The sequence below is a fragment of the Botryllus schlosseri genome, chromosome 1 (genome assembly GCF_051294905.1).
Source record: "Botryllus schlosseri isolate E-star chromosome 1, Bs_hap1, whole genome shotgun sequence".
NCBI classification, from domain to species: Eukaryota; Metazoa; Chordata; class Ascidiacea; order Stolidobranchia; family Styelidae; genus Botryllus; species Botryllus schlosseri.
This window is the reverse complement of record NC_137236.1, coordinates 16,727,611-16,752,851: the sequence shown is the minus strand read 5'-3', so window position 1 is coordinate 16,752,851 and position 25,241 is coordinate 16,727,611. Positions and strand designations below refer to the sequence as shown.

The following is a 25,241-nucleotide window of genomic DNA, read 5'->3' as shown; positions in this document are numbered from 1 at the left end:
TCAAGCTCACAGCAGAGAGTCACTAAATATTCACAAACGGAAAGCTGGATATTTTGTGCAAACTTTTGTAACAAAGCAAGTAAAACTTTTGAGATTGTCAAGGTACATGCTCGTTTAGTGTTGATTTTTAATGCTGCGCCATGCGTAGAGTGGCCCGCAGTTGAATTGCAATAACTTGAACCAAAGATGTTATAATGAAGTGAAAATTGTAATATCTGAAAAAGGTTCACAGTGCAGAACCTACCAAGGTTCTGTTGTGAACGCGAACCTCTAATTTCCGAGGTTCACACGCAGAACGCGAACGTGAACCCCACGTTCACACCATCCCTAATACCTATTCGCCATTCACACTACAATCCCTATGAAATCGCCCCAAATATACTGCATCGTGCATGAACATACTCAATATATTCGTTTTATTTATTAACATACTTCATGCAGGCTAGACATTTCCTAATTTACTATAGTTTGTTAAATTGGCCACTCTACAACTCACAATTTCATTTATTTAGTAATTGATATAGTGGGAAGATTAGGATACATCATCCCAGTATGCTGCTATGTCAGCTTCATTCAGTGCAACTAAAATGCGCAACACGTTGACGCAAACATTCGAGGTCATATCACGATTTCGTAACTTCAAAATTTATCAAAACATCAAAAGCTATTCAAATGAGTGGTATAATGTCGCAATTGTCGATGGCTGAAGTCTGTAGTATGGAACAAACAGCAGAAGTGAAGTCTACTGCAAAGGATCTTGATATAAATGCTCCCCATCATCAATAGAATTGTCAATTTCGTACAAGTGCTCTGACCCGCCACCTGTGTCATACAAAGCAGTTAACTGAAGCAATACTTGTTTTGCATAATGCTGATGGACCGTTATTTCGAGAGATAAATCAAAATATTCGGTAAATCATAACGCAGCGGTAAATCCACGACTTTATTGTTCATAGTCAGGCGCGTATCCTTTTGAGTGATTTTTATTCAAGTATGTACATAAAATATCAATAATTTCATAAAGAAAATCTTTCCCTTTCATCAGGCGCGTATCCAGAGCGCGAAAAAGGGGGGGGTTTGCGTTACGAAATTGACTATTGTGACGTCATTATTACGATCGCTCGTCTCCACGCCGTGGCGAATATTTATAGTTTAATAATAAACAGAGATTTGCGGTGAGTGGGAGATGTACGAATACGATACAGACATTGCCTGAAAATCGCGTTTCTTTTACGGTATGATTGAAAGAAATTCGTAAATGCTCACATTTAGTCATGAGCCGGCAAACGCCGCCCGTCTTCAAGCGCGGCCAGAGATGTGCGATTTTGTTGGGTTTTGACAATATTATGGACAGTGCACACGGTCGGTAGTATCGCAGCGGACGAACAAGCGCGGAATAAGGCGGTAGCGTAAACGAGGGCGATCGCGATCGCCACAGAGAGGTGTGGTTTGAACAGTGTACGTCGTTCACGAATGTGTGCTTTTCGATGGCTTTGCTAGCCATACGGCTGAGCGTGTAGTACGCGGGAAGATAATTAGACCTTAATTGCAAGCACGCAAGTCAGTCAATTAATACAGAGTACACACTGGTATAATAACTTGATTGATTGACAGAGAAACTTGCCAGTCAGTATAATTAGGTTAACTTTACTACTAGGCCTACTCAATTCTCCCGTTCAGCGACAACATAGGCCTGTATTTGGACGACAGCAAGCCACCTAACAATCGGCAACGTGGATTGCTAGGCTTGTATTTTGAAATGTGAATGTCAATCGTAGGCCATTTCTCGCCAATAATCGCGAATACAATGTGGATTTGAGAATAGCATTGTCGTACTGGTGCCGTCGTGTCTGTGTCTCGCTGATCAATCAACACGCCGTGCAATTCTTAATTAGGATTTAAGGCGAGCACGTGCAGTGAATTCGCGAGCGATGTTGATAACTTCGTCTTTGCAATTACGTATCGCGTCGGCCAATTAGATTAGATTTTCCTAAAATGCGTCTCTCGTTTTAGTAAGGCGAGAGAGAAATGGAGGGAAGAAAGTTGAGAACGTCAGCAACTGCCACAGCTGAAATGTAGCTGAACATTAGGGTTGTTCAAAATTTGGAAAATGTTTGGAATTCTGCGTGTCCATCGCTTATTCTGTAGATTATTGTTAAAAAACAATAATGGGCTTGAAAGAAGCTCGCAGGAAAGCCGCTAACATTTGTCTAAATGCGTTTGAAAGTAGCCGTCGGCGAGTGGGCGGGGAATCGATGAAGTGGGCGGGCAAAGAGAAGCCATTAATCCTGATCGGTTGAAGCCGGTAATAATAAGCTAATGATTGGCTGAAAGACCGACTTTGTGAACACTGCTGGTAACGATTTCTGCGTGCTGTTGTGCAGTCGTTTCTGTTGGTGGCATTACAGACATGATATATTGCCTTTGTTAATGTTGTCACCAAGAGTCCATAGTACAACATCGCAACCGCCTAAGTTGATATCTACCTGCAGAAAGTGCTATGTATTGCACAGGTTCTCTCGCTAGTTGAGATACGAATAAACTAGATGCATGCATATTGCTACCTTTCCAAAAGTTACTGACAGTGAGTGAAACTCAAAAATTTACCACCAGGAGTCAACATCTCAGTAGTACTTGTTATGACTGGTCGACGTCTCACCCATAAACAAACGCATATTACACTTTTTATTCACAATTGAATGAAGGCGAAAAGCACTATTTACAAAAGACATTAAAAAAGTGCGTTGCAGATCAGTGTTGCATTGTCAGGCACAAGTTGCAGATTACAGGCTTTTGATTAGAGTTGACTTCCTGCTGTCTCCAACTGTCTTCCTATGCTGTTCCACAGCTTGAAGCAGACTGTCTCTTTGTTGTTCATTGTCAGTCAAGATTGCAGCATAGTCTGTGCTTAGCTTTACACCTCGTTCTGCGGCATCATTAACGACTTTGACAGAACTGATGTGGGAGCTCATTCTGGTGTAGGAATCTGATAAGTGCCAAACATCAACCAGTTGAGCTAGCCACGCCCCAGAGCATTCAAAAACATCAAATATGTACCACGACTGTGGCCCAATAAAATCAGACAAAGTAGTGTCCTTGTTGATGCGTACAGTTGCATTCAACGAGGGCGGGCCTCTCCTGAAACTTGAAGTTCGCTCTACCTGTAGGAGCGTCTTTGCCATATTTTCTCGGGTTTCAAGGCATATACAGCGGTTTCCTCCACGTTATACCAGTCATGCTTTAAAGGCTTTTGTGAAGCAGCTTTGGAAACTTGTTCATCATGTTCCTTGTAACTCAACATGTCCTGGATGAATCTCAAGTCATTACCGGCTGCATCACGACCGATGCTGGAAGCAACCCAGGCAGGGATATAGAAGAGAACTAAAACTAAATTGAAGCGATGCAGCAGTTCCACTTCTTCAGATTTGTAATGTAACTGATCAGCCCACATGAACATCTTCTGAGCATACAGAATTGTGCCCATCCACCTTGCATGGTGTGTTGCACCAGGTTTGTGATGATGTATATCTCCATCTGCACCGAAAAGAGCAAGAGCATTAGTCACACATTGTTTGTAGTCATCCCGTGTGAAGAAATCTTTTCTGGCGAGTAGTAGCTTGAAGTTCTCAACTGTCATTGCTGCTCGTTCTTTAAAGCATATAGCAATAGTCAGAGTCTTGAATTGCTGTTTTCTGTCAAGACTGCTCCAGCTCTTCTTAAGGTGGGCAAACCATGTGTTCTCTGGTCCGGTTGTTGCTTTTCCAAATAAAGATTTCCAGACGTCTTTGACTACTAGCTCATACACATGGTGCCGACACACATGGTAAAAAACCTTCTTTCCTAGAAGGTCCTCAAGGATCTTCGCTGCACCCTTCTTCCAGCCGCTGTTGCTTGCTGTGGTGTCAAAAACCAAAGCTGTTACAGCATCTTGTATATCCCACTTTTTAATTATGTCGAAAGTAGTTTCAGCTTGTGTCTGACCTGCCGCATTTTGTATCTTCTGAATTCCAAGTAGTTTTCCTTCCGAGTATTGAGGTTGACAAGATAGAACAATTGACAAAGCTTCATATCGATTTCCTAATCTATCCTCTGTGAGCTTTCCATCCCAATGAATGGCAACATGCTGTGGTCTATTTTCGGCAAATTTTTCCAAAATGTCCTGAGATATTTCCAGGCGATTTGTTTCCCTGGCTCTCTTCGTTGAAGATCTTGACAGGGAGAACATGGCTATATCTCCTCCACAAGCCTTAATAAATGCTCCCATCAGCATCGTTGCATCGTTGTCAGTTACTTGCAATCGATCCAGAGCTTGGGAAACATGCGTATTTTTCATAATATTTTAAGTGCCATCAGTTTAATGGATTGGGTCGAGGTGCCAAGTCCAACATCAGCATCATAGTCAGAACTTGAACTCAAACTGTCACCCTCTTTTGAAGATGACGATGATGCTAAAACAACATAGTCACAACTTGAGTCGTGTGAAACGTTTTCAACAGTTTGATCTGCAATGGCTGCTGTTTTCTTTTTGAGGTCTTTAGCCAGAATTTTGTCTCTTCCCAACATTATTGACTGGCGAGATTGCCGTTGATCTTCATAAAATGCAATGTCTTCAAGCTTTCTTTCATGTGATAGATAAATGTCATTTTTTATTGTTGTTATGGCATCTCTACTTCCAATATCCCACAGCTTGTCCAAATCATCAGTGAATTTTCTCCTCTTACCCTTGGGATCACTTTCCTGTTTCGGATTCTTCTTCAGATCACGCCATCTTTCGTGCAGGTTTTGAAGTGATCGCACCACATGTGATTTCTGCATTGTTGCAATTCTCGCCATTTTCCACACTGTCAATACATCATCCACCACCACAGTACATAGTTCATGAGTAGGGGTTGACTGAGGACAATGCTCTTTCAGATGCAGCAAGTAACTCATTACTTCTCGTATAGTAGGTAATCTCGAGCCACAGATGTAATCGCAAGTATATCCGACCAAGTACTGCTCAGATTTGGATCTTGTTCTTCGCTGCGGCATGTCTGCAATCTTTCGCCGTTTTGCCTCTGCCATGACTGCACTATTGTTGCTCCAAAGCATAAACTACTGCTATCGACTGTGAAGCATTCAAAGAACACGTGTTACAGTACTACTAATGACTCATCAACACACAACGCGCTTGTACAGAACCACAACCGCTACTAACAGACTCTACCTCAGCAAAACAGACTTTCAATTTAGTAAAGCGAAGCTCCCGAATCCGAGTCAGCTGTTGCAGTAATCAGTGAAGCTTAGCCGATTACCCAATCAAGAACCGTGGTTTCGTGATTGCCCGCCTCTGCTTACGCTTGCCCGCCCACTCTTCAACAACGACTTTCAAACGCATTTAGACAAATGTTAGCGTCTTTCCTGGGAGCTTCTTTCAATCCCATTATTGTTTTTTAACAATAATCTAAAGAAAAAGCGATGGACACGCAGAATTCCAAACATTTTCCAAATTTTGAACAACCCTACTGAACATTGAACAAGCGCAGATTACTTATGGAATTAGCGAATTATAATGACCTATTTTATCCTTTCGACTAATTCGGCGCATAATTCCAATATTTCGTAGGGGTGTTAGTTCCCTTAAATAACATTAAGACGCCATATTCGCCTTCTCATACGTAAAAACGAATATGGTAAACTGATAAATTAGCAAATATTAGAGGCTATATTTGACATCAATTTTTAGGATTTTGAAAAGGGGGGGTTCCGACCCCCTAAACCCCCCCTGGATACGCCACTGTACATAGTTAACGGTCGTTTTTTGATAGAATCCATGTATGTCACACGGCTCAGTTATAACTTATATTCTAGCTGGTGTTTGCTGATACCTTCGTGAAGAGTGAAGTTTCAGAATCGGCGAATGCGGAACTCTGTCTCATCCAGGCTCTAATTCTAACACGTTATATTATATTCAATGTGAATTTTGACTCGCGTATATATCGAAGGTATATTCTCGTGAGTAGACAAATAATTATTCGTGGAAAGGGCGAGTAAATTTTTCACTCGAAAAAATCGATTCTCACTGGTCGATTCCAATCATTGCAATTGATAATAATGGTATATACATGGTGATGATCACCTGAAAGTTCGTAGTGGTTGGGTGCGGGGAACAGATAAAGACAACGAATTCGAAATTATTGTTCCCGAGTCGTTTTGCCCATCCTCTACGATACTCACTTTGCTCATAATGCTCAATCACAACACAACATATACCTTTTAATTATTGGCAGTTTATAGCCGTTCTGGTTTAAAATCGAAAGCAGTAGTCTATGCCTGTTGCACGTCTGATGTATATATTATATTCTTACCAATGTTTGGCTGAGTCGTCCGATGATAGCGAGGTTTGAGAGGCGGTGAATCAGGAACTTGGTCGTAATCAGGCTCTGGGACAATAGGAAGACACGTTTCTTTTCGATGGTAGAATTTGGAACGATGATTAAAAATCCTATGATAGACGTTCGCTCTAGCAATATCAATATGACTCATGTATGAATAGTACCCAACACATTTTGATCACTGAATACTACTGAGTTAATATATTATTATACAAACACGGGGTGAAAGGAATGTGCGCCTTAAAATATGAATATAATAGCACAAGTTCGAAATAATCAATCCGGATTATCACAAAAGTCAACAAGCGAATACAAGAACATAATAAATATCTATCGTACTGAACATACAATTGCACATACATGAATAATGAATATAGTTAGGGGGAGTTAAGGAGCTCAAGTGTTAGTCACCGGATTTTAGATCACGTCATTGCGACACAGCATCAGACAAGTGGCGAGATAGCGTTTTGGTATAATCGACAGCTGCGACAACAGTAGGTTGTGGGAGTGTTGGAGGTTTGTCTAGACTTCTCCTCGCCATCTCACCCGCGAAAGCGGTATCTTTTAAAAAGCCGAGAAGGGGGCCGTGGGTGTCCGGTCAATACCGAGAAAACCATTACCGAGAATGCCATTACCGAGAATGGACACCACCGAGAATGGACATTACCGAGAATGAACACCACAGAGAATGGACATTGCCGAGAATGGACACCACCGAGAATGGACATTACCGAGAATGCAATATATGCAACGCAGGCATGTTATGCATATGCACAGGTCGTGTGAGTGCATCACGGCGTTGCCACATTCAGTAGCGATGCTCAGGTATAAATTTCTCGACAACGTCAGTCCCAGTTAGCTATATTCTTGACATTGGTCATTCTCGGTAATGTCCATTCTCGGTGGTGTCCATTCTCGGTAATGACCATTCTCGGTAATGTCCATTCTCGGTAATGTCCATTCTCGGTAATGGCGTTCTCGGTAATGTCCATTCTCGGTAATGGTTTTCTCGGTATTGGTATAGAACCGGGGCCGTGATGCTACAAGTCGGCAGCTACGGACTAAAATTAAAGGGATTTCGCACGGCGCAAATCATCATTGTATAGCCGGCAAGCACCATAAATACCTTGAACAACAAAAACACAGCTACGGATATTTGTCCCTCAAGCACCGTACAGCAACGTATCTTGCTCTTCCCGCGGCCCCATGTCCACAGTAAACTTAAATTCGTGTTTATACGGAAACGGAACTTTTCAGGGAATTGTACTATCCCTATAGTAGGCCGCGTCACGCTTTATTTTTCACGATTTGCTACTAGTGGTAAGTAAGTGATCTAGATTTTCTACTAAATATTTAGTCATCATGGTTGATACGAGGGAATTAGCGCTTCGGTTTGTAGACGCCAAATACTCATTCGCATTCGATGTCGTGTCTTCCAAATTATGTATTACAGTGCCTGAAGTATTCTTACCGCTGCTCCGCTGGACTCTTCTTGTAGGGGGTAGAGGAAGGCGCCGATTTTCGTATTTTGACTCCGGTATGTCCGGACATAAATAGATACCTTCTCCTAAATGTCGAAAGATATATGAAGCGAATGACCATAAAGACTCATATTGGGTCACAATGTCATCGTTTGACGTTTCCATATATGCCTATAGATTCTTAGGATTCCGGCCTACAAGAAAATACTTAATGTAGCAGCAGTCAGAAACCTTTTTCGCCAAAAGCTCGATATTAGCCCTATAGTTTCAAATGTAATTCTAAACGAGCCATACAACAATTTTAATCGACTGTAACTTCAAAATTGAAATTCGTATTCATGCTGACAGGGTAACGAAGGGATTTGTTGTGTGCCCCAATCGCGCTAATCTGCAATAAGAACCGGCAGCCGTATGTGAATCGTGAGTCCGAGATTCCCGACCATTTCTTTATAGTAAAGGATAAACTCACAACGAACATATATCTTTATTTAAGTTCTATATATAATGCATATGTTCCTAAACCCTTGACCTCAAAATAAATTATGTATCCTTACCGCTGGAGCCTTCGGGCAGCTGTGGTGGCGGCATCGGGCGACGAGCCGGTAAAGGAGGAGGTACGGGTCGATTAGACACCGGCGATGCAGTATGTTCTTATGAATAATGAAAAGAAACCAACTTAGCAGTCTGCAATACCGATTTACCTCATAATTCTACAAGAAACAGACATCATACACTTGGTGTGGAAATCCAAAAAATCCCGATACCGGTTACTTTTCTGTATAGCCAACATATAATTGGCGAAATGATATCATATGTTCTTCTCTTCAACAACGATATGGTAAACCGGCCCAATCGTGTCAAACATTTGGAACGAGGAGTCAACATATAAGGCCTAGAATATACTTAAATCGGGCGGTACCAGGCCAACGCTTGGTAATCCGATAGTTTTCATTGACAAACGAATATTTTCGCGGGGTGACGGGTTAGATTGTTATGATTCTAAATTCAACATACCCCTCTACTCCTATTCTGCCACGTAACATGCGTATTGTAACATGATGACGCTTGCACTTATTCGGTGGTTGCTGAACTAAGCCGACGTGGGGCTCTGAATAACCATAACACAGGTCCACAATTTGAAAAAATGGACCAAATTCGTTGATCATTGAATTGGGTAAATTTTTGGGTTGCTGAATCCGATTCTTTGCTCAGAATTGATTGCTCTATTACGTCAGAGTTGTTTGCCATGAATTTTGCTCAAGCTCATAAATATATCAAATTTCGACTTTCGTTAGTGACATTACAGCAGCAGGAACAGGTCAAACATTGTAACTGAAATTATATTAATAATATTATTCTATGATGCAACTTGTGCGGTTATAGAATAGAAGGACTGAGTTTTCGGTGAACTCCAATCAATCTTCTTTCAATCAGGACCTCTTTTCGACTTTTGAAAATATAGGTGGACGCAGCCATATTAGTTGATAGCAGTTGGTAACTTTATACATCGCTGACGTTTTAAAGATTGTGCACAGTAGCTCCATTGTACATTGTACAATATAATGTAGAAGAGAATTGTGAACTCTGACACAAGATATGGTCCTATAAGCTTGCTTTGAAACAATAAAATGCGGACTGATTTTCCAAAATAAACTGCTTATTATGATAACTTCAATGTGTGTGCTTATCGTGCTAATTTTATTCCAGTTATTCCTTCACATTTTGTTGGAATCGACGCAAGCTGTTTCTGAACTATTTTCTCCGTAAAGGTTTTGGATTCATTACAAAAATATGAAGGCCTTGTTTGCATCGTCTAACATAGACAAACAGAGGAATGGAGACTGTTTATTGACTGTTCAAAAGGAACCCTGAAGCTTCGATTCTAGGACTTCCGATTCTCTTACATTCTGTTAAACTCGAAAAGACGTATTGAAACATAGAGGATGCATTGGAAACACTCGAGTACACTATTGTATACGTTGATCATTTTTGGCGATAATACGTAGACATAGAAATCATGAACTTTCTGTTCGCAGAACATGGTTGGTTATAGTTTTATATACACAATATATAGCCTGTTTTCATTACTATAACAGAGCCAAAGATAAGCATTGGTTAATTTTTAGTGATTTTTAAATGATTTCAGGGCTTCGTGTTTGTGTTTTGCATGATAGCACCATATAGTGTCCTATATGGTGTCGACACAGGCAAATCTCAGGCATCAGTGAAATTGTATCACGTCACAATTTCCATTTGGCTACAGGCTGTCTGGCGAAACGAGAGAGTAGCTCAGGACGCAACAATGCTGTCTGGCGAAACGAGAGAGTAGCTCAAGAGAAAAAGAGCCAGAAAGCATTTTGCGTCCCAATGCCAATCTCCATAACAATGAAAAATTCGAGGATGATTGTGGGAGTTCCAGGGCCACAAGCGGAATAAAATTTATATTTTCGTAATCAGTGCAGAGTCAGCTTTCGTTTGATACCCGATTTGTCAAATTTAATGCTCGGCAAGCCGGTCTAAAATGACCGTCAAATTGCCTGTAGCCAAATGGAAAATGTGACGTGATACAATTTAACTGAGGCGTGAGATTTGCCTGTGTCGACACCATATAGGACACTATGATTACACGTTTCGACAGTTCTGTTTATAATAACCTTAACATTTACAAAGCGGTTTCTGATTTAATATGAACCAGAGGTGAACGAAGTAAACAACGTTGCTAGAACAAGTAACACCTTAAATTTCTGATCAATTACAAGTATAATTTGTAATTTCTGAGACATGTCAAAACTACTTCAAGTGGAAGAGGAAGATGAATGTGTCTAAGTATACTTAGTCGGGCCGCATCCTCTTAGCGGTTTCTTGGAGGTGGCTACATTCGACATCGCAAGATGTATCGTAACGGCTGGCGCAAAATGCCTACATTGGCACTACATCAGTGTAATATTCGAAATTATATTCAGTGACAATGATACAGTGGCTATTTCACGCAGTTCGAACGAAAATTTAACTCATGTCATGAGAGTGGTACCAGACTTGGACAACTAGAAAATTTTCAGCTTTTCCAAATTAGATTAGAATTAGATTACCGGCATTTCGCTCTAATTTAGTGAAATTAGACAACTAGAAATATCTAGTTATCCAAGCATATACTTGGACAACTAGAAAAATTTCAGCTTTTCCAAATTAGATTAGAATTAAATTACTGTCATTTCGCTCTAATTTAGTGAAATTAGACAACTAGAATTATCTAGTTGTCCAAGTCTGAGTAGTACAATCCTATCCTAAAACTACTCTCTACTTTTCATAATATCAATTGAAAATGTATATAGTTTATCCAAAATGGTTTTCAGGAATGGATGTGGTCTGAATATATAACCACTTCAAGTACTGCAAGCATGCAAAATCTACTTGAGTAACCATAAAAAGTAGTGATAATAAACATACATATTATCTCAAATAACTGATGTCATAGAACAAAAATAACGCCCGATTTTGATTCATCGCCCCCAAATCAGGTAAGAATGATTCAAAGAAATCCTGGGGCAAAAATCGTGTAGACCAGTGTCATAGGAAAAATACTATTTAACGCACACTTTTACATGGTAGAGCTCAATGAGGCTCGTTTGCGGATCACCAAAGGTCGCATGCCCAGCAATAACGTGAACCTAATGTTCGCACCATCCCTTATATATATCATCAAATGGGAACTATGGGTGATTCGATCTATGATATAGGGTCTAGGAATACAAATGGTCTGAATTCAAGTTGATTGTGAATTGTCAAAGACCGATTGGTGCATTCCGTGTTGATCCGCTCGCTATTAATTTTTTTGCAGGGATAGAAGATTGACGGTATCGTTCTCTCGGTTACACGAAATACGGTAGTTGTTGTTGTTTTGGGGTATTTATGGTGTTTGTCGACTACAATAGTCATTTACACCAGGGCGATATTACTTATTTTTGATTCCGTAACTGCCGACTTCTTCGGCCAACTTCTAAGCTTTTATAAGACACCGCTTACGCGGATGAGATGGCGAGGAGGAGCCAAGATAAACCTCCAACAGTTAGTTAGGAATTCTAGAGTCGACCTCGGTGAGACTCCAACCCACATCCCATTGGTAATAAGTAGGGCGATTTTTTTTTGACATGTCAAAACAAGTCAAAATTGTAGCGTTCGGTCAAAATTTGTCAAAATTGTTTACAAAGTCAAATATTTTTTGACCTCTGCATTTCGTTTGTATCGTAGATTTTGCGCTGTCGGTGAACCTATCATTTGATATTTTACAGCTTGTAGCCTACTTTATAGGCCTACCGTTGTAGACGGCCCATCGTCTGCTCATTCTGAATCATAAACGGTCAAATGAAACAAATAGTGACATGGTTTTATGGTCAACGTACCGCAATATCCTAACTGAAGCAAGACTGCTTGGACATTGCATGATTGTTATATCAAGAAGCGAAAGCTGAAAAATTGTGATATAGACAACATTGTCAGAATGAAACAACACCGTGTGTCACCAGCAGTGTGCACACAACTTCAGTGTTGTCAGCGAACAACTGCTGTTGTTAAACGTTCTTTCTCCATTCTTGGCAAGCTACTTAGTAAGGACAGACAATTTTACCCGAGAATATAGGAAAGTATCTTTCGTTCGTTGTACTACAACAAATTTTAATTATTTGCACCATAATACGTGATGTAACTACTGGTATTCTTCATAGGGACAGATTTCGTTAAAACACTAGTTTTTTCATGTAAACATTTGTCAGTTTTTGAGCCAATCTACTTTGTAAGGACAGACAGTTCCAACCAGAAATGAAGATAAGTAGTACAATTTTAACATTACGTGCGAAATAACCTTTTAGGTCAAAATCTTCCGTTTTTTACGTCAAAAAACATCGCCCTAGTTATAAGTATAATTATGGGTTCCATGCATACAATGCATATCTATGGCTTTATACGCTTACCTTTGTCATATTCATTCTTTGTAGTCACACCCATCTTAAGTGACCCGCCAAGTTCTCTTATTGATTTTGATTGCGCATTTCCTTCTACAGCTACCAGCAGTTTCTAATAAGGAAAACGGGTACACAATTCGGATTCGCCCTGGTCGGAGGACTTCGAAGACTACGGTAGGCCTATGTCTCGAATTTCCAGATAACCTACGACATATATGGTCTCTATGTAGACGATATATCTATATTAAATACGACCTTGAAGAGCTTCTTTGAGGAACAGAACTTCAATATACCGTTGAATAGTATATTCATATGGAAATGAACCTGAATATTTTCGGCCGACATTGTTCAGGGGTAGGGGTATGGTGATATCATATTCTGGATGCGAGTGCTTATATACAATGCTCTTCTCCATTCTCTACTAGTTGCTGACGATTACCGCTGACGAGTGTCAGCCGAAACAGATTGGGTTCATTTCAATATTAATATACTATTGAAATACGACTTTGTCATTATAGCAGAATTGCCGGGAACCTTTGTCGCCAAAGGAGTCATGTTGGTCCTATATTTTTAATTGTGATTCCCAAAGAGCCATACAACAACGTAAATCAAATGTGACGTCACCGTTGGATTTATGTATTCAAAAGTGATGCGATGTAATAACACTCCCACTGATCGCGGAATGCAGTCAAAATTTGTTCCACCGCGTGCCAAACCTCATTATCACAGTTCCAACTTCCCCCTGATACCAATCTCTTGTAACTGCGAGATCGTTACTAATTCGCGCCTCGCAAACGCGCCTCGAACGTACTGATGATCAGTGAATAATTTCGGAATATGCGTCAATGCGAATCAAGTGTTATCAAAGGCTAACCATGTGCCACACCATTTTAGCGGGTCCCTAGTCTCGACCCCTGAGCTTACACTGATCGTCAAGTTAATTATTGTTCACTTAACAATTAAAGGCGTTGTAACAAGTCCAAAATTCACCACAAATATAAGCTTCTTTTGAAAAATCATAAATAAGGTAGTCCTATGGATATTTAATTTGTCATATTCGTGCTACTGGATTATTGTCAAGTTTTTCCCCCCAGATCTATTCTTCACGACTGAAAATACCCATGTGTGGGTCGCGAGCCATGAATTCCCGAACACTGATATGGTACATATAAGACAATGCGATATTTTGCCTAAAACGATAATACTGAACTCACGGTTTTATTTATAGAATGATTCATGATCTGTAAGTTTGCATCTTCGGCCAGGATAGAGGTAGGTTTTATAATCGGTGATATCTCAGAAATTATTCCGAGTACATCATCCAGGTTATGCTTTGTTTTGATTGAAAGTACCTGCAATGAATTCCACCCTCGGTTTTAACGTCATCTAAATTCAAATAATAACTTTCGCATACGAGAATCATTGGTGACTAAGAGACACTAGATTCAGCATGAACTTGTTTTAAAAGGTAACAGTATATTGTGACTTTATAAGCAACAGGGCTAGCTATACCTTGAAGTTATTGTTGTTGATCATATTCATTGTTGTTGTCCAATCTCCAAGTTTCTCTTTCGGTTCGTTGACAAGCAAGACGTTCGCTTCCAAGCCAACGCCAGAATTGAGAACTTTCAGCATCAACTGATGGTTTTCCAGCGTCAATGTGTCAAACTTTACATTCGCGACCTGAAACAATTCAATGATATGTATATCGTTGTTCTTTAATCTGTTGTCACATTGAGGTCATATGTGCCAGGCGGGTACCCAGTTCATTCTCGTATTGACTTTACGACTTAGAGCAGTGGTTTTTAAAATTATAATTGCCAGAATCGCATTCCCGTCGTGCAGGATTATGGAAGCCGCGTGATGGGGTTCATCGAAATAAGAGCACTCGACAGTATAGCATGCGATACTTCGGCATGCGACACATGAGCATGTGGGTTAGATAAGGGCTATGGTCTGGTCAGGGTTTGATTTAGGGTTGTGTTAGGGTAAGGCTTGGGGTTAGGATTAATATAGGGGTTTATATCGGTGTTATGTTTCGGTTTAGGGTTAGTGTTGGGTAATAAAGTCGCATACTGAAGTGACGCATGCTAAAGTGTCCCATGATCAATTGTTGTTTTCCATTGTGTGGCATGCTCAAATGTGGGGTACAGCTAAGATGAAATACATCCTATTGTTCAAGCAACGTGGGTCATGAAAAATTGGAAGTTCAACTTTGCTCACTTAGTTACTGTTATTCTTTATTTAACATAAACATGTGGTGATTGTAGCCTGACGGACTTTTGCAACACGGTCAAATAGAATACACAGTAAATAAAACGACAACGGATCAGGGCTGTGGAGTCGGAGTCGGAGTCGGTGGAGTCGGAGTCGGAGTCAGGGTGATTTTCGCTTGATGGAGTCGGAGTCGGTGGGAAAATACTGGATGGAGTCGGAGTCGGAGTTTGTGAGAATGACTATGACTTCGACTCCGACTCCGACTCCAACTTCTCTATCATGAAAACATTTGCTTTCTAGGAATTTTCAATAGAATTTTTATGTACCACCTATCACTGTTATTAGTAACGATGCAGATCAGGTGCGGCAAGCAAGTGGCACGCAGGCAAAATTTGGCCTACGAGAAGGTTAGGTGTGGCCTGCGAGGTAATTCTCGAAATTATTTATGACATCAGGTACAATTGTAAGGCCAACCAAAATTTGATTAGCATGAACGCGAAATTTGATGATGACTAAAACAACAGTTCTGATGCATTGACGTATCCAGGGGTCAGCCACATTTATCCCAGATCTTCGTATATGACCATGAAGAAGAATATTCCATATCATATTTATTTGACTAGAAATTTTTCTAGGTACTTCGCATGATTCATTGTCACTAGATTTCTTGCATTCAGTATTTGAGCCCCTTCTGAAAATTATAAATACATATTATTCACGGAATAGAGTCTAACTATATTCGCAATTAGGAGATACGGCTTCGCTTGTGCACTCGCAGCGAGATCGTCGACAAAACATTTGCACAAAATGATAGAGGCATATTCACTAGCTGATACCGTCGATTTTGGTATGTCTAAACGTCGAATAATCCTGTCCTTGCCAAATGAGCCCAGTAGTATACAGATGCGACCCCCAATGTATGTTAGCGACATATTTATTAATATAGCTATAGCCTAATTCAGTCGTTATCTTGCAAAAAAATTTCGCGCTTCGCGCGACCATGGCCTGATTGCGCACTGCACAGTTGCATGACATTTTGTTATCAATTTTAGAGCGTATTAATATAAGTCTTGTTTGCAATGTTACCTAATTCGGTTCGCTCCTATATCGACGACTAAAAAAAGGTTATCCACATTCCAGTTGCCCGTGCAATGGTTCGTAAATCTCAGGTGTCCCTTTCGCCGAAAAAGTTGCCCACCCCTGATATAGATAAAATTAAACATTTCTTGCAAATTACAACTCAGTTGCAGAGGGGAAGAAAATCGCAAGATCCGTTTTCGCGATGCAGTCAAAATTGATGTAATTTGTGGAATTATACCATGATACTGGGACAGAGAAAATGCATCGGCTGGTATTGTAAAATTGTAAAAATAATGTAAATATGACCAAACGATGCTTCCCACGTTACAAAATTAAAAATATTTGTAGTGTAGCTTAGCTGTTTGGGTCGAACAAATGATTAAGAAAGACTGCAAATCCCAATCCTTGAATACTTGATTAAGTACATGTAGACTATAGACATAGGCTATGGTCTTTGACTACTTAACTAAATTCCATTTACGACCAATGTCTATTATTAGTAGTAAGAGTGTTTGTGCTTGTAACCAGGATAGTGTGCAATGACAAAATTAGTAAGTTCAATCTCTTTATTAGTTGCTGAGTCATACACAAGAGCTACACTTGGATTTTATCTACATTTTTATTATACATGATTGGATATCTGCCATATTGGAATGATCCATACATTTCAGGATATTGGAGAGTCCATGTTATAAAAGCTTGAATAAGGAAGGATATTTAGCACATCTTTATTTCATGTTAATTGCATAGTGGATAATTCGAGCTGTGCCACAATGAAACAATTTAGCATGCCACAGTTAATCATATGTTTGCATGTGTTTAATGTGGCATATAATTTTCGAAGTAAATTGGTAATAATGCTGGAGTCGGAGTCGGGAGTCGGAGTCGGAGTCGGTACGTTTAAAGACCCAGGAGTCGGAGTCGGAGTTGGTACATTTAAAGACTCAGGAGTCGGAGTCGGTATATTGAAAATGTGTGGAGTCGGAGTCGGAGCCGGAGTCGGTGGAAAAATTTACCGACTCCACAGCCCGAACGGATCCTCTCAAATTACGATCAATTGATATCAGACTCAGGCTTTACAATAATAAAAATTCAACGAGATCATACATTGCGCAAACCTCACTCAGTAAATACGCGCCGTCACCTATATCGGTAATTATGCAATGACTATAATCAGAAACCTCTATAATGTGAGTGCTTAACCTGAAAAGGCCATACCTCAAACAAGAGTTCATCATTTCCGTTTCCCGCAATTACATCTGTGGCGATTGCTTCGACATCTTGCCCCCCTCCTTTTATTGTCAATGTCTCTATGCGAAGATCCTATTAATAATTATTATCAGAAGAATTCCTTCAGAATATTTATACCAGGTGTCGGGGCCTATGAGCTCAAACCATATGTGGCTCTTTTGGTGGTGGCGTATGGCTCTCGAGAGGAAAATCGGTGATGCAAATGAAATAAAAAACGCTTCCATGTCCCAAATTGTGCTTTCACGCCTTTCCAATGGATGGAAATTATAGTTCAATGCATCAATTCCGATGGAGATATATCTCTGGGGTGTAGAGAGTTTTGTTGCTAGTAACCCCAATAAATTCAAGAACTGTGGTATAGCCAAAAGACAATTTACTTTACACCCCTCAGATATGTTTACATGACGATTTGTGTATTTGGAACATTTTCGCTCATTTGAATTGGTGTGAAAGCACAACTTGGTATCCACTATGAGATAGTACACATATTTTCCACCCTTAGATTTACAGTGTAGCCTATTCTATATAGGATCTTGGAAAATGTCGAATTGATGACCTTTGAGTAACGACGCTAACAGCTATAATAATTTTATTGCAATTGCAAATGAAATATTCAGAATGAAATTTACTTGAACGCATAAAGTGAATAAGCCTTCGCAACTAGTTCGGTTCTGTTGCTGACCTTAAATTGACGTGTGATAGCTGTAAACATGTCGAGTTGCTCTTTCATCTTCTGACGTGTCGCCTCCAGAGCCGCATTCTTTGATACATTTCAATATATTTCATTAAATACATATTGCTGGATGAGGTAAACGGTTAACCTATCGTGTGGTTCGCGTTTGCACACTGCATGCAAATAGTCATCTCCGAAAGACCTCATTGAATATTCAATCATGGGATTTTCACTACCGAAGTACATTTACTTTTTTGAGTACTGACGTACGTGTTTCTATTTCACTGCTTGGTCAAGTGGTTATGTTTTTGACAACTGCGACTTCTACAGTTTTTAAGGCTATACTACTTACTTTGTAAACGTTTAATTTTAAGTGTTAAGTAGTTTTGGGGTGTGGCTTTGATCACTTTGTTGCGCGAAATCGTAATACCAACTACGAGAAACGTCCCAGGTATCAAGATAACTGAATGCAATATCGAAATGCAACTTTAATGGTAGTGTCTTCTGTTATGCGACCCCCTCAATTTTCTTCTTATCCTAGAAGTATTTTTGACGAGCCCTGTAAATCACTACTTCCCTTGTAATTGAAAAGAAATTTAAAACTTTACTTCTGGTTCTACTTGAGTACCAACGCTGAATAGTTTGACCATGTCGGTACGCATTGAATTCTCATACCACTTGCTTTGATAGGGTGTTCATCTGATTCGAAGGGAATGTTGATAAGAAACCTGATATCTTCACATGCGTGTATTTTGTATCATGCATGCTAAAAAGCCAATTACAAGATATCCGAACGCGCAACACTAATCTCGAATACAGGGCTTGATATCAAAATAATAGCGATGTCCTACTACCGCCATCACTTGTTTGTTAAAATTCCGTCAGATTTCCCTCCAATTATTCCAATTATTTTATTTCAGCTCGCTGTATGCCATATATAGCAACTCAGGAATCATATTGAGCGTGTATCCTACCATCAATATTTTGTACATATCTTCGTCCATTCCCGTGAGTCGTTTGCGAATATCGTTCTGGTCAACTGTGATTTCACATTGCTTCACTTCCACAATCTTTGGACATTTACCCCCAAGGGTATCCAAGAAGCTTTTCAGGTCCCTTACCGTAATATAGTCGATATTACCGAATAATTCTCCCTGAAATTTCAAATTGACGATGGAATAGATTTGTTCTAGTTAAAACCACGGATGCTCCTCAGTGGAAATCAGTGTTCAAATGGTCAAATCCTGAATCATATTTGTAACATCAGGCGATGATGCGATTAAAACTAAAACACTTAGGAAAGATATTCGCTTCGGGAGACACTGGCAGATTTTTGGTGATCCATCTGTTTGCGGCCCGTCAGCGATTCCTCCTAACATGAACAAATGGGAGCTAAAGGAGATCAGTGGTTCTCAACGTGGGCGATATAGCCACGCAGTAGGCGATTTGGGGAAACAAGGGGGCGAAAACGTTCGAACGTACAGTGATATATATTTAGCTAACACGGTCAAAAATGCGCGTGAAGACGGCTTATTCTGCATATGAATCGTAAAAAGGTCCACTCAACTTAAAGCAGACGGGGAAACCGGTTTTCCAAGTACCTACCACCTCGGAAAAATGACCTTTTTTGGTAAATTCGCTGTCGATCAGAGTCAGGTGAATAAATACCACAATTATATGTCCTCTTTTTCGAATCCATAAATATGGCGGCCGAAAATTTGTGTCGTGATTGATAAGGGGGCGATCCACCGAAAAAGGGTGAGAATCACTCTATTGGATAGTAAATATTGATATGCATATCACCACTCACCAGGGTACTTGTTTTGTAGCAATTGTTTCAACAGACGCGTCAAAAGATTTCGATTACGATAATCTAGTACCGATATAAACAATACCTCTTCATATATGTGTTACAATTTTGCAGACCTAAAAGGCTAAGGAGGCTTTTATGAAATCAATGTTATCAAATCTCTACTGCTTATATTTGAGCTGATGGACATTGTAAAGAAAAAGCGATTACATTTGTTTACTATGCTCTCTTGAATCCAGTGTGGCGGGATATTGACCCATATCCATCAATTTATTGCCGGCTTATTTGTATTATTCCTCAAGTAAACTGACGGGTGGTTAAACGTTGCTAGAAGAGTGCTTGACATTTTGATTACGATTACCAGGGCGACGATAATCTTTATTTGAATAGAATATTGGATCGTAAACAGCTTTCGACAATTGGAAGACAAATTGTGTGAATTCAAGTACATTATAAATTTTTCCGGTGTCATATTGATATAAGGCGTTGTTATATAATTTTTGAAAATCGAGTAGGGTCATCAAAACACATGTCACATAACTGCGATGGATAGTCGGGAAATACAGACATGAAGGTATTTATGATAGCAATATGCTCGCAGTTAGACATACATCGGCTGCAAACTTTGCTTCGACCGGGAAAGAGTCACAAAATTTACAAACTACTATGACATTACGGCTCCCAGATGAACACGAGACATGCCTAATTTAATCAAAAGTTGAACAGATTTCGGCCAATTTAATTGGACTCTTGACTGTAAGAATCACCAGTATCTGTACCAAACTTACCTTCCACTTTTCAAAACGTGCTACTGACGAGAATCGAAACGAGATTTCGCGCCGGTGGCTGTAGATTAACCAACTACATGCCTCGTTATCTGACTAGCGGTGCATTAAAAAAGGTGTTTTGAAACATTTTGGTATTTTTTATTTTTTTAAGTTGTGAATTTATGCCATGATTGTGTAAATACTTACCAAAACACATGTTGCATTAGACCAAGGAAAATTAACACCCGATATAGCCGGCTTATAACGATATGGGGTGGTGGAACCGTAAAAACAGTCGGTTCAACAACGATAGTACAGATATTTCGTCAAATGAGCTATCTTTACCCTATATTTTTAGTTGTCAATGTCAATCCACGATGACGTCCCAATTTGATATTCGTGACGTCATGGCTTTGAAATAAATAAAAAAACATTTTATAAACAAGGGCCTTGTTTTCCATATGTTTGTTTTGAACAAATTTTGTTTTGAAGGCATCCCTATATCTGACCCTCGAAAACTTTGACTTACAAGGCGTAGGACGTATCAGGGCCGTTCTGCATGTTGTCAGATATGAAAACATAGCTAAAGAATATAGACTTGGTACAAAATGAGCAACGAAGCCGAAACAGTGTGAATACCAAAGCAACAAACAACAAGCAGCCAAGCCAACCCCACCATTCCTATACAATATCGATCGATAATGTTTTGCAAACTGGATGTGACTTAGGCACTGAATTGTAAAAGACCTCGGATATGTCTGTGAATTGGGAATACATTACAGCCAGATGAGCAACCTTTTTGCTATTCACGGCCGCATTTCTACTACTTATGTAGCTTACGGCCGCATTCCAGGACATGGCCGTAATGAACTAACTGGACACAAATACCCCTGTTAAACTGTCCTTGTCCATTTCGGGTGAACTCCGGACTAATCTACGTTCTCATATCGGCTTACTATACTCACCGAAGTCGGATGTGGTCATGTTATGAATAGTTACTGGGATTCGTTATGACAAAAAGTGTTCCAGTTTTACGAATCAATTTTGTAAATAATATTAGTAATTTCGCATATTACGATCAAATATTTATCTCTCCCCTGCCCCTGTGACCCGATTCACCAGTAGAGTTGAGGGGAGGGGTGTTTTCGAAAATTTAGGCCAAGTTATAAATGATGATGCATCTTCGGGTGGTCGAATTGTTATTGGTCACTTTGTTGCATACTGTTATTTCTTGACCTCCAATCAGGATTGCGGGCATACTGGAATTTCCCAAACGTACCAGAAGCAAATTTCCTTCGTGAGGAGGACAAGATTCCAAGTTGATATTTGTATATGGTGCGCATCATTTTCCTCTGCTCTATGCGTCAACTGTGGGGCTGAGATTGCAAAGGGTGCTACTATATTAAATTGAAAAAATGGAGACACATTGAGTCGCGAACAGAGCGAAGAAAATTTCGAGACTAATTAAAATATCTCGAAAATTCGGGAGTCAAATCGCATGTCGACGGCCGACAACACATACTAATTGAATTACGTGTCGACAGCCGCACAAGTTCCCTTCTACGGCCGTTGACCACCTCTGCATTAGAGGTATAGGTTTTGGATTTGAACGTCTACGATGATTTCCGAAGTAATTGCGGATACAGTCTTACATTGTGCTCGCCAGAACATCGCCCCGTTCTGAATTCGAAGTCCTTCTGAAACACCATCTCTCTAACCTGACCACTGCGAAGCAGGTTGTTGTAGCAATTAAATACTTCGACGTCGAAACGTCCTGGAAACTTCAGTGATGATATCTGAAAAAAATCTCAAGTCTTCAAAGACTCAAGCATTGGAATCGTCAAAGTCATGTTTGCGTGATTATATGTTTAAACGACATGCATATTTCGCAAATACTTAAAGATTAGATCTGATCTTGCGATTTGAATTACAGAATAGGCTACTTGAATACCCTACCATATAATCAATTAGAACTAGCTTGCTATGATAGACACCATTCTTATTTATCCCAACTTGCTGTTCAGAATTGTACATACTAACAATCTAGAATCTAGATAATTGACGGTCTACTGACCAACGTTTTTTGGTGTATTTCTAATTCTAGTCCAGTTTCGGATTTACAAATGTGTGTGATTCCAGAACCGCATTTAAAAAATAATTGAGTTGTGAAAAAACTAGAATAGCCTACACGTGTCGTAATTTAGCGCGAATCGTGATATCGGCGTTCTCTTGCATCATGTTCTTGCAGCCATTGCTAGCTCAGAATCATTACTACAGTGTCGTAGGAAGGGTCCGGTTTTGGGTGTAGGAGCCCCTCTCATGTTTATATCGAAACTCAGTCCTTTCGCTGATTCTTAATTCAGTATAATTTGTTATATCAGTTACTTGAGTTTTAGTTAGTTGCGGGGGTTTCAAAGTAGTTGGTTCCAGTTCGAGTTGTGAATAAATAGATCGAATTTTAGTTCGAATAGTGAATTTTAAAGAAGGAGTAGTTCTAAACCAAATTATATTTTCAAATTTTGAGAAAAATGTTAGTTTGTACAAGTCTGCTGCTGTTACTGTGCCAATTATGTCGATCGCCGCCGCTAAATACAATATATATTGAAGCGAAGGCAGGGAATCGGCGATAGTCACCGACTGAACCCGATCTGATATGAATATTGAACGTAGTTCGCAACCCCCATTCTTACGTTCGAGATCATGGCGCTATAAGTCATTTGACGATTCAATCCATACGCACGATTCTTTAATTCGACAGCTCCAACTTCTTCAAAATAACACATATCGATCACGAAGATCCAATTCGATCTGTGAGCTCTCATTCCGTTTCCGTTTACACGGGTATATATATCAATCAGTGATTCCACGGTCAGAACGTTGATTGAGACTGTGTCAATCTGGACGGAAAACATGCGTTGAAAAAATCATTCGACCATCTCTACCACGCTATATAATAATGGCCCATTTTGTCATATGAGAATCTTGGGAATATTCTAGAAGCCAGAATACACCTATTTAGTTTTTTCTTTATCCTGCTGAGTTCATGGGATTATGCTGAATTGTCTAAAGAAGATGAAAGCTATAAATGTTTGGATTCGCTCAGACATCGTGCGAAGTCAATTCGTGAATTAACATGTAATCGAGTGTTTCACGCTTTGTTGCCGTTCAGTTTCAACTCAAGCCTACTTGGCTCAACTTCAAATTTATATTGCAGGATAACCTAATAACCAATTATCCAGTTACTGACGAGTGCTTAGTAATTAGATTAATAGCTTACCGTGTTGTTTTGATTATTTTTAAAATTGATAACCGTTTCGCAATCGGTTTGAATCTTTGAAACAATCAAAAATCGCGATTCGTTCTCCAAGCGTAATTGTAACAAATCAATGACGCCGCCGTTGCTCACAAGCTCGTCCACCTGTCAAAGGAAGCAACACTTGCACTCACAAATCAACGGAAAAATGATTTTCCTATATGCTTCCATTTCCTGCGATATAGCCTACTAGGATCGTTAATATACGCAGGTACATTCACAGTTAAAACTATCTACATCTCAGGCCTTAACAATCATCCCTTGATCCGTGATGTCAACATTAATCCGCAAATCCAGGGTCGCCACAGTACTTTGATACCCCCACCCCACCCCCGCCCAAAAAAACGTTTGTTCCGCCCATGAGATCATTAACCACCCTTCACGACAGGCTTTAGTTTTACTCTTTTATGGAAACGTCTACATGTGTGCGTAGTTGCGCGATTCGTGAAAGTATTTCGGGACAAGTATTGAATTATGTCTATAATAGTGGCAATTGCATATATTTCTGATAATTTTCTATCGTCTCCCGGTTCATGTGGTCAGATCTACTAGTAGAGATGAGGAAGTTTGTGACTTCAGATTACAAGAGCAGGACTATTCTGTGCCTATGGACTGTTGGCAATAGGTTATATGTAAGTGTCATTTGGTAACACAACTCGCGAAATCACATTCCAGAAGTATTGGTAGGTCGTGGAGAGAGAGTAACCGACGTTGACATGTTTTTTTTAATAATGATGCATATCGAAAAGTAGACATTTTATTATACCAAATAGGAAAACTAAAAAGTTGTACGAAATCTTCCACAAAATATTCTATAATCCATGTCGATTTATGAAATAATTTTGTGCCCCCCCGCCGCGCGAGCGAGCTCGGGCGTGTATACCTCACACAATTCTGTCGTCGCAATGGGTAACTTCCGTTATACTTTGTGACACTTAACACTGACATTACCGTATGAAATAATTTGGGTTATAAAACAGCTGTTGAAGTAGAAGTTGGAAACGTCAAAAACCACGAGGAAGCTGTAAAAGAATAAGAAACGAATAACCCGACTACTGGTAAAATAGTAAAAAATCCCTTCTGACTGCCTCTGATAATGTCGCATGCACTAGTCATATGAGAAACTGTACACACTTGCAATGTAATAATTTTCTTGTTCTTCTCGCCGTTGGTAAAACACTCGAACACTTCCCTGCATTTTCTGTGCTTCTCTAGCGACGTGATCAGTCTCTCCACCCGAAAAATGGAATTTTTATGGAGATGAGGGAGCAGACTTCCGTATAACCTACTGAATCGGTCCACAGTCATTTCTGATAT

The 25,241-nt window shown here is 39.8% G+C and overlaps 2 protein-coding genes across 2 annotated transcripts in view; one reads left to right on the top strand and one right to left on the bottom strand.

Annotated features, from left to right (window-relative positions):
• The window catches only part of LOC145439116 (uncharacterized), a 289,490-nt gene that overhangs the window by 206,566 nt on the left and 57,683 nt on the right, over nucleotides 1–25,241 (top strand). The gene's annotated exons all lie outside the window — the stretch shown is intronic.
• Nucleotides 427–25,232, bottom strand: LOC145443411 (uncharacterized). The gene is made up of 14 exons (XM_080321382.1): nucleotides 25,059–25,232; nucleotides 23,889–24,029; nucleotides 23,302–23,508; nucleotides 22,264–22,407; nucleotides 19,009–19,188; nucleotides 18,044–18,121; nucleotides 17,329–17,433; nucleotides 14,326–14,496; nucleotides 14,028–14,165; nucleotides 12,823–12,925; nucleotides 8,410–8,505; nucleotides 7,846–7,941; nucleotides 6,348–6,422; nucleotides 427–822 (listed from the first exon to the last, which is right to left on the bottom strand). The coding sequence occupies exons 1-14, from the start codon at nucleotides 25,230–25,232 to the stop codon at nucleotides 743–745; spliced, it is 1,788 nt and encodes a 595-aa protein (XP_080177508.1). The 3' UTR covers nucleotides 427–742.

What these genes read in the sequence shown, in the direction of transcription:
- LOC145443411 (XM_080321382.1), bottom strand. Translation starts at nt 25,232, where the DNA reads ATGACTGTGGACCGATTCAGTAGGTTATACGGAAGTCTGCTCCCTCAT. An exon ending in ATAGCGCCATGATCTCGAAC is followed by an intron (nt 22,408 to 23,301) that starts GTAAGAATGGGG and finishes GATTTTTTTCAG; the next exon opens with ATATCATCACTGAAGTTTCC. An exon ending in GATGTTCTGGCGAGCACAAT is followed by an intron (nt 19,189 to 22,263) that starts GTAAGACTGTAT and finishes TTGAAATTTCAG; the next exon opens with GGAGAATTATTCGGTAATAT.